Source organism: Anomaloglossus baeobatrachus, chromosome 1, assembly GCF_048569485.1.
Source record: "Anomaloglossus baeobatrachus isolate aAnoBae1 chromosome 1, aAnoBae1.hap1, whole genome shotgun sequence".
In the NCBI taxonomy this organism is placed as follows: domain Eukaryota; kingdom Metazoa; phylum Chordata; class Amphibia; order Anura; family Aromobatidae; genus Anomaloglossus; species Anomaloglossus baeobatrachus.
Genome location: NC_134353.1, coordinates 477883152 through 477900750, shown reverse-complemented (window position 1 = coordinate 477900750; position 17599 = coordinate 477883152). Strand labels below are relative to the sequence as shown.

General features: G+C 45.1%; 1 protein-coding gene across 1 annotated transcript in view; it reads right to left on the bottom strand.

Moving 5' to 3' along the window:
• JAK3 (Janus kinase 3) overlaps positions 1–17599 on the bottom strand; it is a 482226-nt gene that overhangs the window by 92021 nt on the left and 372606 nt on the right. Inside the window, exon 20 of the mRNA XM_075314904.1 lies at positions 13918–14042. Coding sequence (XP_075171019.1) covers positions 13918–14042 — 125 coding nt within the window. The remainder of the gene's footprint in view (positions 1–13917; positions 14043–17599) is intronic.

Below are 17599 nucleotides of genomic sequence, written 5' to 3'. Positions count from 1 at the left end.
TGCTGTCTGCCGCAAGGGGCCCTGTGTGACTGGTGGCCATGCTACTCACCTTCCCTGTCCTCCCCCGGCTTCCTCCTATGACCTTGGCGGCAACTGACCACCATGTAAGCAGCGCAGCACATGACGTCGGTGTCATGCACGGCCACTTACAGCAGCTGACGGCGTATTCTCTGCTCCCCCTGCCCAGGATCGTGTGCGTGGGGAGCAGTATACAATGGCGGCCAGCACATCCCAGTGCTGCGATGTATTAAACTTGGATGTGCAGCCTCCGACACATCTATCTGAATCAGGGGCTGGGGCCAATGGGCCCCCTACACCCCCAGGCCTGGTCGCAGTGGCGACCTCTGCGACCGCGGTCGTTACGTCCCTGGCTACAGCCAATATGCTTTGGCATTACTGCGATAGGTTAAGAAGCCCAACATGTTTAACGCCTGCAAATCAGGCGCCAAACATGCTGGGGGGACATCCGAATATAGCGAGGCGAATACACCATTACTTGCTATATAACAAATAGCTTGAGTGTACCGCCCCTCGGCTGCGGCCGCCGAGCCGCTCGGGTCTGTGCTCGTGTACTGCGGGTGGTGGCTCGAGCCTCTCGTGGACCCGGGGGTAACGTCGCTCTGAAAGGGGTAGTGGCGATGCAGGCAGGGGTTCGGGTGGTGGTTTAGTGGAATTGGTAAAGTTCGTGACGCCACCCACGGGTTGTGGTGATTGTATGGTGGACACCACTGCTGCCGTTGACTAGGCCTCCCGGGGACGGTGTTATGCAGCTCGGTGTTAACCCCTCCGTGGGCAGGGGCGATGGTCCCGGGGGCCCGCGGGAAGGGTGCTGAGGCGAGGGAGTGTGGGCGTACAGGACGCAGGTGCGGTGCGGTGCACGTCCCGAAGGCGCTGGTGTACTCACTCTGACACAAAACACTGGAGTCTCTGGTAAACCAAACTGCAGAATGGATGGGGACCGCAGCCGGCGGCAGTGTTCTCCCTGGATGGGTTGGTGATGGCTGTCGTTTTCCTGCACCTGTGTTATGTAGATATTGACTCCTGTGCCTGGATACTGGTAGTCCGCTCCCCGGCGTGTAATTGTCGTAGGAGCCCATTTGCCCGCAGGCACTGGCTCTTTGGATCTCTTGCCTTTGGCGGTGGCACTGATCCTGGATGGTTGGGCTGTTGCCTTCAATCGGGACTTGGGTGGGAATGAACCCCTGAGGTCCAGACCGCAATCAGTAAATTCGACTATCAGGGCGGCTTCTAGCCTAGTCGGGGTCTGAGTACCCTGCCTGGTGCTTGGCTCCCAATCGGCTCCCCGGTTCGGTACCGGCGGACCACCGCCCGACCTCGGTCCTATGGTTCCATCGACCGTGCGGCCAACTCCTCCAGATGGCCACCACCGTCTGCCGACCTTGCTGGAGGTGCCTGGGCTCCGACCCAGACACCTAACAGTTCCACTGGCGGGCCTGGTTTCAGGTCCGCCTGTGCATGACTTTCCTCCTCTCCTTCCACACAACTGACTGAACACTCCACTGAAAACTGAACTGATGTGTTTTCCCGCCTCCAGGCCTGTGAACTCCTCGGTGGGCGGGGTCAACAGCCTGGCTCCACCCCACCTGGTGTGGACATCAGACCCTGGAGGGTGGCAACAAGGGTTTTTGTGTGACTGATGTCACCTGTCCGGGAAAAGGGGTGTGTGTGGTGTGTCTGTGACCCCCTGGCTAGTCCAGGGTGTCACATGAGTACTATACTATTCTGCGAATAGTAACGAATACATTCGATCATCACTACTTGTTATACATTATTAATCAAGATTTCTGAACTCCTTGAAAAGTTATTGTATAGACTTTGATATTTAGAGTATTGCAAAGTTTACCGATTTCCTAACTGAGTGCTCACTCACATCTGTGTATAAATACTCTGAGTGCAATCCAATAAAATATAGGTTTGCACTTGCACCAGTGTTATTCAATGAATCACTGATGATCTGTGATTTTTTTTTTTTCCTGAGCTGCAATCGGCATGAGGAAAAATGAGGCATGAGGCAGCATAGTCACACAGACCATCTGTATGTTATTCATTTTTTATGGATACATTACCATTCTGTTGCATAGAACACTGTAAATGGTCCTGTAAATGATTGTTGGTTAATAGCTGTTGAGAAATACGTATTACGTATGGATGTTATATGCATTGTCATACGGATGCTAGGTGAGAAAAAGAAATTGCACACTCACATAGCACTTGCATGACATATGGAATGCCAAATGTATTTCATTCATCCAACTTTCCTGGATGAGATTGGGACCGATTTATTATATTTATTATATTATGTGAGTGCACCCTGAAAGAGAAAGGATCTCTGATGTGGGTCACAGTTACACAAATCTAAGAAGTATGTAGCACATTGGCATTTGTTTTACTCATGGGATAATTTCTTTTACTTTTATGTGGTTTATCAGTTTGGGGAAAATATTTCAAATTTTGTAAATTCATGGATCATACAGGTGCATCTTAATAAAATAGAATATCATCAAAAAGTTTATTTCAGTAATTCAATATAAAAAGCAAACTGCATATGTTATATAGAGTCATTACACACAGAGTGATCTATTTCAAGTGTTTATTTCTGTTAATGTTAAGGATTATGGCTTACAGCCAATGAAAACCCAAAAATCATTATCTCAGAAAATTAGAATAATTACCACAAAATATCTGCAAAGCTTCCTAAGCATTTAAAAGAGTCCCTTAGTCTGGTTCAGTAGGCTACACAATCATGGGGAAGATTGCTGACTTGACAGATGTCCGGAAGGCAGTCATTGACACACTGCACAAAGGAGGGTAAGCCACAAAAGGTCCTTGCTAAAGAAACTGGCTGCTCAGAGTGCTGTATCCAAGCATATTAATGGAAAGTGAAGTGGAAGGAAAAAGTGTGGTAGAAAAAGGTGCACAAGCAACCGGGATAACCGCAGACTTGATAGGATTGTTAAGAAAAGGCCATTCAAAAATTTGGGGGCAATTCACAAGAAGTGGACTGCTGTACAGTGCTTCAAGAACCACCACACAAAGACGTAAACAGGACATGGGCTACAATTGTCGCATCCCTTGTGTCAAGCCACTCCTGACCAATAGGCTACGCGAGAAGCGTCTTACCTTTGCGAAGGAGAAAAAGAACTGGACTGTTGCTCAGTGGTCCAAGGTCTTGTTTTCAGATGAAAGTCAGTTTTGCATTTCATTTGGAAATCAAGGTCCCAAAGTCTGGAGGAAGAGGGGACACAATTGGCACACAATCCAAGTTGTTTGAGATCTACTGTGAAGTTTCCACAATCAGTGATGGTTTGGGGAGCCATGTCATCTGCTGGTGCAGGTTGACTGTGTTTTATCAAGACTAAAGTCTATGCTGCCGTCTACCAGGAAATTTTAGAGCACTTCATCCTTCATTCTGCCAACAAGCTTTTTGGAGATGGAAATTTAATTTTCCAGCAGGACTTGGCATCTGCCCACACTGCCAAAAGTACCAATATATGGTTTAATAACCTCATTATCAGTGTGCTTGATTGGCCAGCAAACGCTTGACCTAAACCCCATAGAGAATCTATGGAGTATTGCCAAGAGGAAGATAAGACACCAGACCTAACAATGCAGACGAGCTGAAGGCTGCTATCAAAGCAACCTGGGCTTCCATAACACGTCAGCAGTGCCACAGGCTGATCGCCTCCATGCCACGCCGCATTGATGCAGTAATTCATGCAAAAGGAGCCCCGACCAAGTATTGAGTGCATTTACTGTACTTACTTTTCAGTAGGCCAACATTTCTGTGTTTAACATCATTTTTTCAGTTGGTCTTCTCCAATATTCTAATTTTCTGACATAATGACTTTTGGGTTTTCATTGGCTGTAAGCCATAATCATCAATATTAACAGAAATAAACAATTGAAATAGATCGCTGTTTGTAATGACTCTATATAATATACGTGTTTCCATTTTTGTATTGAATTATTAAAATAAATTTAACTTTTTGATGATATTCTAATTTATTGAGATGCACATGTATATTATATTATACATGTTATGATTAAAAACCCTGTTAAAAAAAACCCTCCAAAACCACAGAATTTAAGGGACAAGACTGAAATACCATGTAAAGTTAAATCAGTGTTGACCACATATAAGCCAAATAAATATTACATTATTTGGCTGGGTTCACGCAAACATAAAAAAATCCTCCGAGTTTTATCCAGAAAACTTGGATGATTTTTTTTCTCATTTGTCATCTCTGTACAATCCTTTTTCTTTTACAGCAGCAGTTAAGAATTTACAAACACCATTTACAATTTACTATGTTAAAGAATTGCAATGTATCATTATAGTAAAAATCGGATGCAATACTGTGGGTTCGCATGGAATCTGTTTTTTTTTTTCTTTTTGCGCACCCATAGACTTGAATGATCTCATTCGACATATGTAAGAAACTGGTGCACACTGCAATTTAGGCTGTGCACACGTTGCCGAATTTCATGCATTTACGCTGTGTATTGCACCGCAGTGTAAATGCATGCGACCTGTGTCCCGAGCACAATCTGTGAAGATTGTGCATAATCCATGCGCACATTGCGTTTGAGAGCGCAGAGATTTGGATGCCAAAATTTTGTTCCAAATCGCTGCGTTCTAAAAAGCAACATGTCAATTATTTTGTGCGCATTGGAAGCAGCTCCTGCTCTGTCTATGGTGGGGGCAGCAGCCATAGCGCATGAAATCGGCTTTATTTTTCTGCAGAAACACTGCATCCATTATGCAGTGTTTCTGCAGCGATTTGAAGCGCACATGAGCTGTCAAATCCCTGCAGAAATTTCTGCATGGACACGACGCAATGTGCACACATAGCCTTATTATGTGCAAATTCGGTCCATGGAAAAAAAAAAATCACACATCTGCACTGCCCTATAGAATAAGGCTATGTGCCCACGTAGCGTATTTTCATGCAGTTACGCTGCATTCTGCACTGCAGCGTAACTGCATGCGTCCTGCGTCCCCAGCACAATCTATGAAGATTGTGCATAATCCATGCCACGTGGCATATTAGAACGCAGCGCTTCGGCTGCTGCTGAAGCGCTGCGTTCTAAAAAGCAACATGTCACTACTTTCATGCGCTTTGGATGCAGCCCCCGCTCTGTCTATGGGAGAGGCTGCATCCAGAGCACATGAAATCGGCTTTTCATTACGGACTGTTTCTGCAGCGATTTGAAGCGCACGTGTGCTGTTCAGATAGCTGCAGAAATTTCTGCAGGGACAGAACGCAACGTGGGCACATAGCCTAACATTGCTTTGAGTTCTGTCTGTGTACTTACTGTTTTTTTCACAGACCGCACATGCACCTGAGATACTCTTGTGTAACCCAGCCTTTGAGACAGAAATCATTTCTTGCAATATTAATTGAACCCAACCCAGGTAATAAGAGGGAGTGAGATCTACCAACTATTAAGAGCTTTAAATAGGAAATTAAGAACTGTTCCAATTTATTTGCAGTTCTACATGAAGGGAGAAGGTTCTGTTCACAGCATGTTATGTGTCAGGAGATCCCCTGAAGCACGTATATAAGTCTGACAGAAAGCTTTAATTATAGTTAGCAATAATTCCTCTCATGGCTATTGCTTCATAGCAAAGAAGGATAACGACACTATCTATAGATACACACCCAGTAAGTCATGTAGTGAACCAAAAGTCACTCCAGAAAGCAGTAGAAGGAACCTCCAGCAACTAATCTGAGTGACATCACCGCTGATTTCGCGGCTCATTCTCTGCCTGAAATTACAGCATGCGGCCATAATCTATGGCCTCACGGTGTCAGTTTAAATGTAGCAGAGCTGAAATCGTCGTGGGATCTCATGTGGATTAAGATGGATCCGAGTCTTTGTGGGTTAATAAAGTGATGAAGAGGGTGGGAGGTTTTGTATTTTATTTCAAATAAAGGATTTTTTGGGTGTTTGTCTTTATTTCTTTTCACTTACAGAATAGTAATGTGGGGGATCTCATAGACCCTCCCCATTACTAATCTAGGGCTGAGTGGCAGCTGTGGGCTGCCTTTAACTCCTTATTATCCTGATTGCCATAAAGTTCCGGAATCGCCGCATCTATGGGATGCGAGAATCGTGGGTAGCTGCAGGCTGCTATTTTTAGGCTGGGCGCCTAATAACCAAGCGTCTCCCCGGCTTGAATACTAGCTCCCAGCTGTCAGGCTTTATCTTGACTGGGTATCAAAATTGGAGGGGACCGCCCGCTGTTTTTCAAAAAATATTTATTTAAATACATTTTAAAAAAGCTGCATGCAATTCTTCTTGTTTTGATACACAGCCAAGGCAAGGACATGGCTCGGAGCTGTGCTGGTATCATTATATAGGTGAACCGCTTATCATTTTTTTTATATATGTATTTATTTTACACCAGCATTATAACACTGTCAAAGAGGGTGGGGGCATGGTCTGACTGCAGCCAATCAGAGACACTAGTGGGTGAGGAAAGCAGTGAATATGTATGAGGGATAATTATCGGCCCTGCTTTAACCCTTCTGCTTCCTTTTTGTTTTTACAGTGGCCAATCATAGACATGCCAATACTTGACATGGCTGTGATGGGCAGGGAGAGGATGTTTTTTGCTATCCGAACATTTACCAATCCTTGGCAAGATCACCGACTTTTGCGGTAAATGTACAGATGTCTGAACGCAATCAAACCAGCCAAAGATCATACGATTTTAACATTTTCTGATCTCCGCCGATCATGATCGCTCATCTCTACCCACCACTACTTATGACATGCATGTCATAAATCGCTGACCGCAAGAGTTCATAGGAGATCAGCATTTCTGCTGTTCAGAGGGATGCTGAATCATCACTCTGAACAGCAGAAGCGATCGGACAGTGCCAGCTTCAAGTCCACTGATGGGACTAAGAAAAAACAAGAAAACGTTTAAAAAAAATATGAAAAAAAGCACAAAAGTTCAACTCACCCCCCCTTATGCCCCATTGAAAATAAAACAAAAAAACCCACATATTTGGTATTGCCAAAATGCCCGATCTATCAAACTATAAAATAAATTAATCTCATCGGTAAAGCGCATAATGAGAAAAAATATCAAAATGCCAGAGTTAAGTTTTTTGGTTGACACAAAATTGCAATAAGAGGCTATAAAAACATCACATGTATCCAAAAATGGTATCATTAAAAGTGTCAGCTCAGGATGCAAAAAAATAAGCCATCACACAGGTCCAGATTCCAAAAAATGAAAATGCAATGGGTCTTGGAAAATGGATACAAAAGCGCAATTCTTTTTTTATTTTATAAATTATGGATTTTTTTTTTACCAGTTAAATAAAAAAAAATCAACTATAGATATTTGGTATCTACGACCTCATACGGACCTGGGGAATCATGTTTCTGGGTCAGTTTTACCATAATGTGAACATGGTGAGTAAAAAATACAAAAGAAAATCGAGGAATTGCACTTGTTTTGTAATTTCACTGCATTTGGAATTTTTTCTCGTTTTCCAGTATAATATGGGGAAGAATGAATGGTGTCATTCAAAAGTACTTCTTGTCCCACAAAAAATAAGCTCTTATATGGCTATGTGATGGGGTGTACATCAGAGCAAAGAGAGACAACAGGCCGAGGATGATCCAACAGGTTTACTAACAGGAATACAGGAACAGCACACGACAAGTCCAAATAAAACAGATTCGGGGGCACCTCCCGATAATCCAAAGTGCCAGATCACAACGTAATAGTCCTTTTCAGAGTCCCAGAAATCCCACACAATCCACTGGACGCCACACAGGCCTAGCTCCGTCCGTGTCCACAGCCACCCAGGCTGGGGCTCCTGCTCTCTTCAAGTTTCAGCTCACTCTGAAGTTACAAAAAGGGAAATGCATTGTCTGTGCTGCTTGACCAGCCCACCATGTTTGTTCAGGGGGTAGGGGTCACACATCCTATCATCAATGGTTTGGTCCATCACAGGGCTCCAATATGTCTGCCAGCCACAGTAGATGAAGGGATCCCCTGCTGTAAAGAACAATGACTATTCCTTCACTGGCCAATGCAATTACAGATTAGATACACAACTCTGGAAAGAAGAGGACAGGCTATTTACATAATCACATTAGATGCCAAGACTACAATTGTATGAGAGAGACACATTGAGACCTGTAGCTCCCCCAAGAAAATACATGAATTACAACTAATACAACCAGGGAAATATACATATCATGACATAGTATCACAGCATATACAGTGAGAGGGTAAATTACATCTTCACAATCCCTCCCCCTCCCAACTTGTGTACGTACTAGGGACCTCTACAGGTCACTGGTTAAGTACACACAGGCAGAGCGTTACTTACATGTGGCTTCATGCAGCCACGAATTGGCATCGTAGCTCTCCCACATCATTGCCCAGGAGAACAGCTGCAGGCAGACCACCCATCACCCCAACCACACATCGCCTGACCCCAAAACCAAAGTTCAGATCCACAGTGGCTGTGGGAATAGTCCTCCATTGTCCACCAGCCAGTTCAATAACAATCCCAGGTCCTCTATGGATTGCCTCAGGCCGAACCACTCGGGGATCAGCCAGTGTGAGGAAAGCACCCGAGTCACAAAATCCAACAAGTCTCTGTCCATCCAGCACAACCTCCTGCAAGTGCTTACCTCGATGAGCAGAAGTCGTCATAACTGCGGGTCGCACCCCGTAAACTCCTGGTGGTGCAACATGGGGGGCTGAGTCACTAGGCCAGTCCTCACATAACGGTGCCACATCTTCCTCCATGGCACTGGGCTGTAAATAATTAACAATCCGATTGGGTGCAGGATCAGTCCTCATTTGAACAGCTGGGCAGGAGACTTGCCGATGCCCTGGCTGTCCACATTGATAGCATCTGAGCTGGGTCTCCCTCCATCCAAGGCGTCCTCTTGGGTAAGGGGTAGGGGAACTTGGAGGCCGGCTCCCACCTGAAGGTGCTGTAGGGGTTTGAGGATGATTCCTCCATGGCCTGGCTGGGCATGAGGCCTGCAAATGCCCGGGATGCCTACAAACATAACACCTGCGCTCTGTTACTTCCTCTCCCCGGCGTATTCCAGAAAGTGCAGTAGAAGCAACTGGAGGCACATTAACACGGGTATCAACATGTGGTGGCTTAGAGGAACGGGGAACAATGGGGACAGAATAACTGGGGGCATCCGGTGTTGTGGAGCTGTTAGGCGTCTCTCCATCCTCCAACAGAACCCTCCACTGAGGCTTGATGGTGAGAGCCTCATCAGCGAGAGCAGCAGCTTCCTCCACTGTCGCTGGTTTTCTCTCACGCACCCATTCCCGGATCTCAGCGGGGCACTGGGCAAAGAATTGTTCTTTTAGGATGACCTGCAGGAAGGTCTTCCAAGATAAGGCCTCCTCTGCCTCCAGCCAGCGATTACATATTTGTTTGAGTCTATGAGCATATATCTTAAAAGACACTTCCCCATCACAGGCTAAAGCACGGAACTGAGTCCTGTAAGTGTCTGGGGTCACAGCATAATGTTCTAGAATAGTCTGTTTAATATCCGCATACTCACAGTTCCACCGAGGGTCCATAGCTCTATAGGCTTCAGCAGCTCCCCCCTCTAGGAGCCCAACCAGATGCCGGACACGCTCCCTGTCCGGGACTTCCATTAATCGACACTGATGCTCAAAGTCCTGGAAGAAGCCCTCAATGTCACCTGCAGCCTCATTAAATGGCTTAAAGTCTTTGCGGGACACCCTGGGAAGTTCCCTCATGATGGGTGCTGGGGTTACAGTCTGTCTGGAACCTCTCGCGGCTTCCACAGCGAGCTCCTTATCCAGCAGTGCCATCTCCTCCATCCTGCGCTCATTCTCTTTAGCTCCACGCATGGCCTCCCTCTTATCTTCTATGGTGGCCTCATCTCCAAGCAGTGCCATCTCCTCCTTGTACCACACAACCCATTGACTTTTTTGGGTATTCACCTCCGGCTGCCGTCTTTCTTCCGTTTGCTGTGAGGATCCTTCCTCCACGTCATTTTGCGAACAGACTCCTTCTAGCGCCTCAATCAGCTGCTCCTTGGAGAGTCCTTTGAAACGAACTCCTACTTCACGGGCCTTTGATTGCAAGCTCCCCAAAGTCCAGGTCTTGTACTCTGCAGTGCTGGTTCCTGATGTTGAGCCATTGTCCTCCATTCCTTCTGCTCTGATCCCAGCGCTGCCAACCAGTTTGTGACGGGGTGTACATCAGAGCAAAGAGAGACAACAGGCCGAGGATGATCCAACAGGTTTACTAACAGGAATACAGGAACAGCACACGACAAGTCCAAATAAAACAGATTCGGGGGCACCTCCCGATAATCCAAAGTGCCAGATCACAACGTAATAGTCCTTTTCAGAGTCCCAGAAATCCCACACAATCCACTGGACGCCACACAGGCCTAGCTCCGTCCGTGTCCACAGCCACCCAGGCTGGGGCTCCTGCTCTCTTCAAGTTTCAGCTCACTCTGAAGTTACAAAAAGGGAAATGCATTGTCTGTGCTGCTTGACCAGCCCACCATGTTTGTTCCGGGGGTAGGGGTCACACATCCTATCATCAATGGTTTGGTCCATCACAGGGCTCCAATATGTCTGCCAGCCACAGTAGATGAAGGGATCCCCTGCTGTAAAGAACAATGACTATTCCTTCACTGGCCAATGCAATTACAGATTAGATACACAACTCTGGAAAGAAGAGGACAGGCTATTTACATAATCACATTAGATGCTAAGACTACAATTGTATGAGAGAGACACATTGAGACCTGTAGCTCCCCCAAGAAAATACATGAATTACAACTAATACAACCAGGGAAATATACATATCATGACATAGTATCATAGCATATACAGTGAGAGGGTAAATTACATCTTCACAGGCTATATTGACAGAACAATTAAAAAGTTATGGCTCTTGGAAGAAGGGGAGAAAAAAATATAAACGGAAAATTGCCGGGTGGTGAAGGGGTTAAGAGTTCAGATTATGTTAAAGAGGTTTAGGGTAAGAACGCACTTTGCATTTCCACCTGCGTTTCAGGTGCTTTTTAGGTCCGTTTTGAGAAGCACCTTTTTCATGCCAAAAGGCATGCGTTTTGATTTTCCAGCAAAGTCCATGGAAAATGGTGATTTTCAGACCGCACTTTGCGTTTCTAAACGCTGCGTTTAATTTGCATATTTTGTGGCAAAAACAATGCGTTCAAAGAAGCAACATGTCAATTGTTTTTGCCATTTTGGGTGCGTTTTGCTAACATTGTAGCCAATGAGAAATGGCAAAAACCAAGACTCCTTCAAATTCCTGCGTTTTACCTGCTTTTTATGTGCAGAAAACATGCGTTTTGGACATCAAAATAATGATTTCCTATGTCCCTTTACACACACACATAGTCCGACAATTAAATTTAAGAAAATGATTAATTTTTTGCTGTTTTTCCAATAAATAGTATATTACCGCTATAATTTTATTAAATATTTCTATTTCTTAAATTATTTCTAAAATTCTATGTGTTCCTTTTTTTTCACTTTTTTTATTTTGCTTGACTATTTAATCTTTATTTAGCAGTGTCTTAATGTTCAAAATGCATCTGTCAAAATCCAGGTGAAAAAGCATGTAAAAAGCGCTGAAAAACGCAGTAAATACGCATGCGTTTTCAGCGCTAAAGGTCAGAAAAAGGCAACTTTGGTCAAATCAGTTAAGCCCAAAACGTGCGTTTAGAACTGCAAGTAGGAGAACGCAAAGTGCGGTCTTAGCCTTAAGGCTATGTTCAAATACAGCGGTTTGCTGTGAATTACATGTGTGATTTGTCTACAGTACATGTAAAACATGTGTTTCATAAAGTTTGTTTTATTCACATTTTCATTGCTTTCTCTTGGTGAAAAAATGCTCAAAATCAGTCACTAAAAAAAAAACATTCTGTACTTCTGAAATCTCATAGCTTTTACTAGTACGGTAAAATATTGCTTCTTTTGTTAAGAAAAAAAAAGCAGCAAAAAAACCTTTCACTGAATGTGAAAATAGCCATAGGCCACGTGCACACATTCAGTATTTGGTGATTATTTTTCCTCAGTGTTTGTAAGGCCACGTGCACAAATTAAGTATTTGGTGAGTTTTTATCTCAGTATATGTAAGGCCACGTGCACACATTTAGTATTTGGTGAGTTTATTACCTTAGTATTTGTAAGGCCTCGTGCACATGTTGAGTATTTGGTTAGTTTTTTCCTCAGTATTTGTAAGCAGAAACCAGCAGTAGATAATAAATACACAAGTGGTGCCCGTGTTTCTATTAGGCCGGTGTCCCACTTGCGATTACCGCGCGTATATCTCGCTCGAGTTTCTCGGTGCATCACCCGTCACGGACTCACACTCTGCTCACAGGAGCGGGTCGGCTGTATAGAGATGCATGCAACCGGCCCACTCCTGTGAGCAGAGTGTGAGTCCGTGATGGGTGATGCCCCGTGAAACTCCCGCGGTAATCGCAAGTGGGACACCGGCCTTATACTTTTCCCCTGATTGCTCCACGCCTGGTTTTGGCTTAAAAATACTGAGGTACAAAACTCACCAAATACTCAGTGTGTGCACATGGCCTGAGTGTAAAAACAAGCTACCACCTCTCCGTAGGAAAGGTGATAACTTACTGATTAGTAGGGGTGTGACCACAGGGACCAAAAATCAATCTGCTGAACGGGAAACTGTTATCCTTGATTAACAGGGTTCACATGATCATTTAAAAAAAAATGATCAGAGTTTCATTCAGAAATCTTCTACATTCTTTTATACACATCAGTGCGCCTCTGAATCCAGGCATATGCCCCTTGGCTTCAGAGGCACACTGCACATGTCCAGAAGCAAAGTAGCAGCCTGATGTCTATGAAGGAGACGAAGCTCAAGCGTCTTTTTTGCTTCTGAACATCTTAAGCAAGGAAGCTATGCATATTTAAAATGAATTTTAAGAATCCTTTTTTTTTTTTTTTTTTTAATACACAACTGTTAATGTGTAACCAAGCATAAAGGGCTTGGCAGGCAGGGTATTTATAAATGAATATACAAATGCAGGTGGTGTGCAGGGCATGGTGGGAATGTCAGGTTCCTATTAGGCCCCTTCACACATCAGTGATTCTGGTATGTTTGTGCTCTTTTTTATACGTACCAGAATCACTGACATACGCAGACCCATTATAATCAATGGGACGGCGCACACATCAGTGATTTTTCACTGACTGGCGTACACGCGTGTCCGTGATTCTGCATGGAGACAAGTCAGTTTTTTTCTGGCATCACTGATGACCCACGGACCACACTATGGTGTGATCCGTGAAACAAGTACCAGAAAAACACTGACACATCAAATAATAAACATTTTCAACTCACCTTTCCAGCGATTCGCTGTGCAGCCTCTGTGCTCTGCAGCTCCTGCCCGGCTCATGAATATTCATGAAAGCAGGAACAGCCGACCCGGAAGTAGCTGCAGAGAGCGGTGGGCGGACGCTGCAGAGCCGAGGAGTTCAGCACCATGGACAGCAGGAGCGAAGGCAGGTGAGTAATGTCCATTTGCAATCACGGATTGCACATGGACAACCCACGTGTGCCGTGAATCACAAAACACGGAGGGACATGTGAGTGTTTTACACGTCAGTGAAGGACGTCAGTGAAGAACGTCAGTGATTTTCACTGACGTGTGAAGGGGGCCTTAAGTTGAGTCTCAGACTGTGGAGATAGAAAAAAAAAAGCTGCAAGCTTAGGAATTTTAATTCTAGTTACTCTCCTGAACTAATATTTATCATATCATGCAATAAAATGAAAAGTTGATTATGACATAATGGAACAACAAAAAAAGCATTTGATTATTTCATTGTGTGATTACAGAACAAACCTTGCAAATTTGAGATGCATAGAGAAGAAGACGCTGAAACCCAAGCCCATCCTGATTCTTAGGAAGAAATTCCTGCAGGCTTCCATTAGGAAGATATTCCATGACCAACTGGAAACTACGTCGACCTGATAAAGAAACCAATAAAAAAATATGAAAAATGTAATCCTATTACTGAGTAAAGAACAACTCAAAATCAGCAGAGTAATTCTAGTTTTGATGACTTTGACTTTTTTTTCCCACAGGCATTAATCTTCATTAATTTAAAGGGGTTGTCTGGTGAAAACAGGTTATCACCTATCCATAGGTTAGGTAGTAAATTATTGATCGGTTGGAGTCCAGTTGCTGGACTCGGCAAAATGTGGAAATTTTATCCCCATTACAAAATGGAGAGACAAGTTAGATGCCTGACCACTGCTCGATTCGTTCTCTGTGGGGCTACTGGAAAAGCAGAATATAGCACTCGAAACCCCCAAAGTGAATAAATGTAGCAGTAGTTGAGCATGTGCACTGCAACTCCATTTTGAAACAGATATAAAAAATGTACCCTTCTGGCAATAAGTGCATACCCCAGTGGTCAAACTCCAAGGAAACAATAAGTTATTACCTATCATGTGTATGGTTTATACGGAGTTATCCGGCAAAAACAAGTTATGTAAAAGAACAAATAGGGTTGGGAACAGAACAATAAACAATCATTTTTAATTGCATGAATCTCATAGTATTTATTAAATACAGCCCAGTATCCTGGATGTATCAGCCCTAATTAATTTCTCAGTAGCATATAAAACATATGAAGATTGGACGTAAGCATGCCATTAAATAAGTTCTCCATTGACAAAAAAGGTAATATTTTTCCCATGACAAAAAAAGTAACTCACTAAAGGCCACTTCACACATAATGAGATCGTAAACGAGATCGTTACTACGTCACAGTTTCTGTGACGCAAGAACGACTTCAATTGCGATCTCGTCACGTTTGACACGTACCAACGATTCACCCCCTGCTGCGAAATCGCTGATCGTTGCCGAACAGCTTGGGCCATTTCTGGCTCGTTGGAGTCCTGCTGGGCTGCATGAATCTGTATGTTTGACACCCTATTAACGATTTCGTTGACGACCTAGATGAGATGCACGAAGGCGTGTTGTTGCGTCCCCGTTTCCGCGCCCCTCTCTGCACCGATTGGTTAGCTCCAGGTGCAGGTGCAGCTTCGATCCAAAAAACACACCAACAAAGCGACCGGGTACAATGGACGAAGGAATCAGGGTGGAGACGCAGGTTCTATCTCAAAGCAAAGCGCAAAAGAAGTGACAAAGGGTGACGCGATCCAAAATTTAACCGCTAGATACGCCCCCTGCATGCCCAATCAGAACGCAGTATTGGCCGCCAATGAAAGCGGAGGGGGGTATGGAAAAGGCGACGCAAATGCACGCCTACGTGACTCACTGCATTTTACTACGCCCCTAATGGGATTGGAATCGTTAACATAGTTGCTGTGTGACAGGGTCCCAGCGATTTGAAAGATCGTTATACGGGACGCATGCTCGTTCATAAACTCGTTATGTGTGACACCCAACATGCGATTTCAACAACGACTCATAAACGATCCAGAAAGTGTGACGTAGTAGCGATCTCGTTCACGATCTCGTTATGTGTGACTGGACCTTAAGAAGGGGCTTTCTGTGTGGCTCAGTTCATTAGTAGGGATGAGCGAATGTATTCGCCACTATTCGGTATCCGACGGATAACAGGCTATTCGCACCATTCTGTATCCGACAGATAAACAACATCCACTCCGATACTTTCATTTTCATTTCTGACTTCCTGGCGCCTGTTTTCCAGCCAATAAACACATCTGATGTTGCTTGCCCTCACAGTAACGCCACAGCCATCTTTGTTGTGGTGTTACTGTGATTGACTTGGCCGCACAGCGTCATAGGGGCAATATAAACCAGTAGCCATTTTGTGAACGCGCAGTGATATGGAGCTGGCGGTGGTGATAGTCTGTACTGTGTGGGGAGAGCGTTGATAGATCCAACTAATAAATAGTCCTTGTAGGGCTGAACACAGTGTTCAGTAGCTGCTAGCAGCTCCATAAATCATTTTTTGACAAACAAAATGCAGGTCTTTCGGTCTCTCTCTCTGTCTGTCGGTCTCTCCTCCTCCGCCCTCTCTCATACTCACCGATCCCTGACCGATCACCGGCGTGGCGCTGCACAGCTGTCACACTGCTCTAGCGGCATTCTCCAGCTTTTGAAAATGCCTGCTTGCTGTCAGTGAGTGGAAACATTCCCCATCATCTCTGCTTGCTGTCATTGAATGGAAACATTCCCCAAAACGTCTGCTTGCTGTCAGTGAATGGAAACATTCCCAACCATCTTTGCTTGCTGTCAGTGAGTGGAAACATTCCCCATCAGCGTTTTGGATGCATTTTTGACAGTGCGGTCCAACTCGGCTCTGCTACAACCCCATAGAGCGAGACAGAGCCACGCGATCAGAATGAACTCGGATGAACTTCACCCGAATTCAATGTCATCGCGCAGCTCTGTCTGTGTGCCGGGGCCTGATTTGCAACCACAGGTGAAGGACTCACCGGTGACCACAAATCCCCTGAGTGGCTGAAGTGAGCCGCGCAATCAGCTGTGCCGTCACTCAGGTTACCCGCCGCCAGCTGCACTCTTCCACCTGAGACCTGTGGCAGCGGGTAACCTGAGTGACGTCACCGCTGATCGCGCTGCTCACTTCATTTGCTGCGTGGAGCTGACAGAGAGTGCCGGTGTTCTACGACCGCTCCTGTCAGCTTCATGTAGCAGAGCTGGATGCGTCATGGGACCTCGTGTGAATTACGCCGGAGCTGGAGGGGTATTTGGGGATATTAATAAAGTGGTGAAAGAGGGTGTTTTTTTGTCTTTTATACCAAATAAAGGATTTTTTCTGGCGTATGTGATTATTTACTTTCACTTACAGGTTAATCATGGGGTGTGTCTCATAGACGCCTGCCATGATTAACCTAGGACTTAGTGGCAGCTATGGGCTTCCATTAACTTCTTATTACCCCGATTGCCACCGCACCAGGGCAATTTGGGATGAACCAGGTAGAGTCCCGGGACTGTCGAATCTAATGGATGTGGTAATTCCGGGAGTCTGCTGGCTAATATTTTTAGGCTAGGGGGCTCCCCATAACGTGGGGCTCCCCATCCTGAGAATACCAGCCTTTAGCCGTGTGGCTTCATCTTGGCTGGTATCAGAATTGGGGCGGACCGCACGCCGTTTTTTTTTAATTATTATTATTTTTTTTAATTGACTGCACTACATAAACCCACCCACCAGCAGCTGTGATTGGTTGCAGTGAGACAGCTGTCACTCAGCGTGGGCGTGCATCTGACTGCAACCAATCATAGGTGCCGGTGGGCAGGAAAGCAGGGAATATGAGATAGAATAATGAGTGGGCGGCATTTTCAAAAACTGGAAAAGCCGCCAGGGCAGTGTGACAGCCATGCAGCGCCATGGCGATGATCAGTCAGTGATCGGTGGGTATGAGAGGGGGGGAGAGGGAGAGACCGACAGACAGAGAGAGAGACCGAAAGACCTGCGTTCTGTTTGTCAAAAAAGTTATTTGGTTTGAGAACTGTTCTGGTGACTACGTAAAAGCTGTGTGCTGCTCTGAGCACGTTATTCCAAGAG